The sequence below is a fragment of the Acanthisitta chloris genome, unplaced genomic scaffold (genome assembly GCF_000695815.1).
Source record: "Acanthisitta chloris isolate BGI_N310 unplaced genomic scaffold, ASM69581v1 scaffold36777, whole genome shotgun sequence".
In the NCBI taxonomy this organism is placed as follows: domain Eukaryota; kingdom Metazoa; phylum Chordata; class Aves; order Passeriformes; family Acanthisittidae; genus Acanthisitta; species Acanthisitta chloris.
In genome coordinates this window covers 1-752 of record NW_008684876.1, presented here as the reverse complement: position 1 = coordinate 752, position 752 = coordinate 1, and the positions used below count along the sequence as shown (strand labels likewise).

Sequence of the window (752 nt, the reverse complement as noted above, 5' to 3'; positions counted from 1 at the left end):
CACTGTCCCACGGGCTCGGCGTGGTCCTCAGCGGCGACCACGCTCCTCCCCTTCCTCCTCCTCCTCCTCCTCCTCGTTTGAAAAAAATAAAATAAAATCCGTGGGTTTGGGGGTTGTGGGTTGGAACTGGCTGTTTCTCCTTCTTTTTTTTCTTCCTGCTGTTTTATGGGTTGGTTTTTTTGGTTTTTAATCCTTCAACTCCAAGCCGGGAAAAGACTAGGAATGGGTTCAGCGTTCCTGGAGACAAACGTAAGGAACCCACTGGTTCCTGTCGCGACTCTCGGCGCAATAACTCGCCACCTCCGCTAGCCCTTGGCTCTTCCACGCGTCCGTGTGAGGGTTCTAAGGAAAAGAGGAGGAGGAGCATGAGGTTAGTGCCACCAACGCCCCGACACGTGTCCCCGAGCCCTGTCACCCTCCCCGGCCCCATCACGGGGACATCAGCGTCATGTCATGCTCTGCTCACCGTGACCAGGAGGCAGTGCAGGTCTCGGGGCTCAGCCCCCGGCTCGGGGTCCCCCAGGATGGCTGCGAGGCGCTGCATCCCCGACACGCGCAGGATGTGGATGTCATTGTCGCAGCAGAAAGCTTGGATGAGGGTGAAGTGGATCTGGAGAGCGATATCACCTTCATCCTCCTCGTCCGTGGCCAGGACGCACAGCACTACACTGTCGGGGTCCCTGCAGGGGGACACGGGGGGTTAGGAGGGGCTGGAACAGCTTTTGGGGGCACCACGGAGCTGTCACCCCCCC

General features: G+C 59.2%; 1 protein-coding gene across 1 annotated transcript; it reads right to left on the bottom strand.

Moving 5' to 3' along the window:
- Positions 1 to 228: 228 nt before the first annotated feature.
- GADD45B (growth arrest and DNA-damage-inducible, beta) lies at positions 229 to 680 on the bottom strand (the record flags this gene model as incomplete). The annotated part of the gene is made up of 2 exons (XM_009079486.1): positions 229 to 342; positions 467 to 680. Coding segments are annotated over 2 exons (328 nt in total), but the record flags the coding sequence as incomplete, so codon positions are not given.
- Positions 681 to 752: the final 72 nt, after the last annotated feature.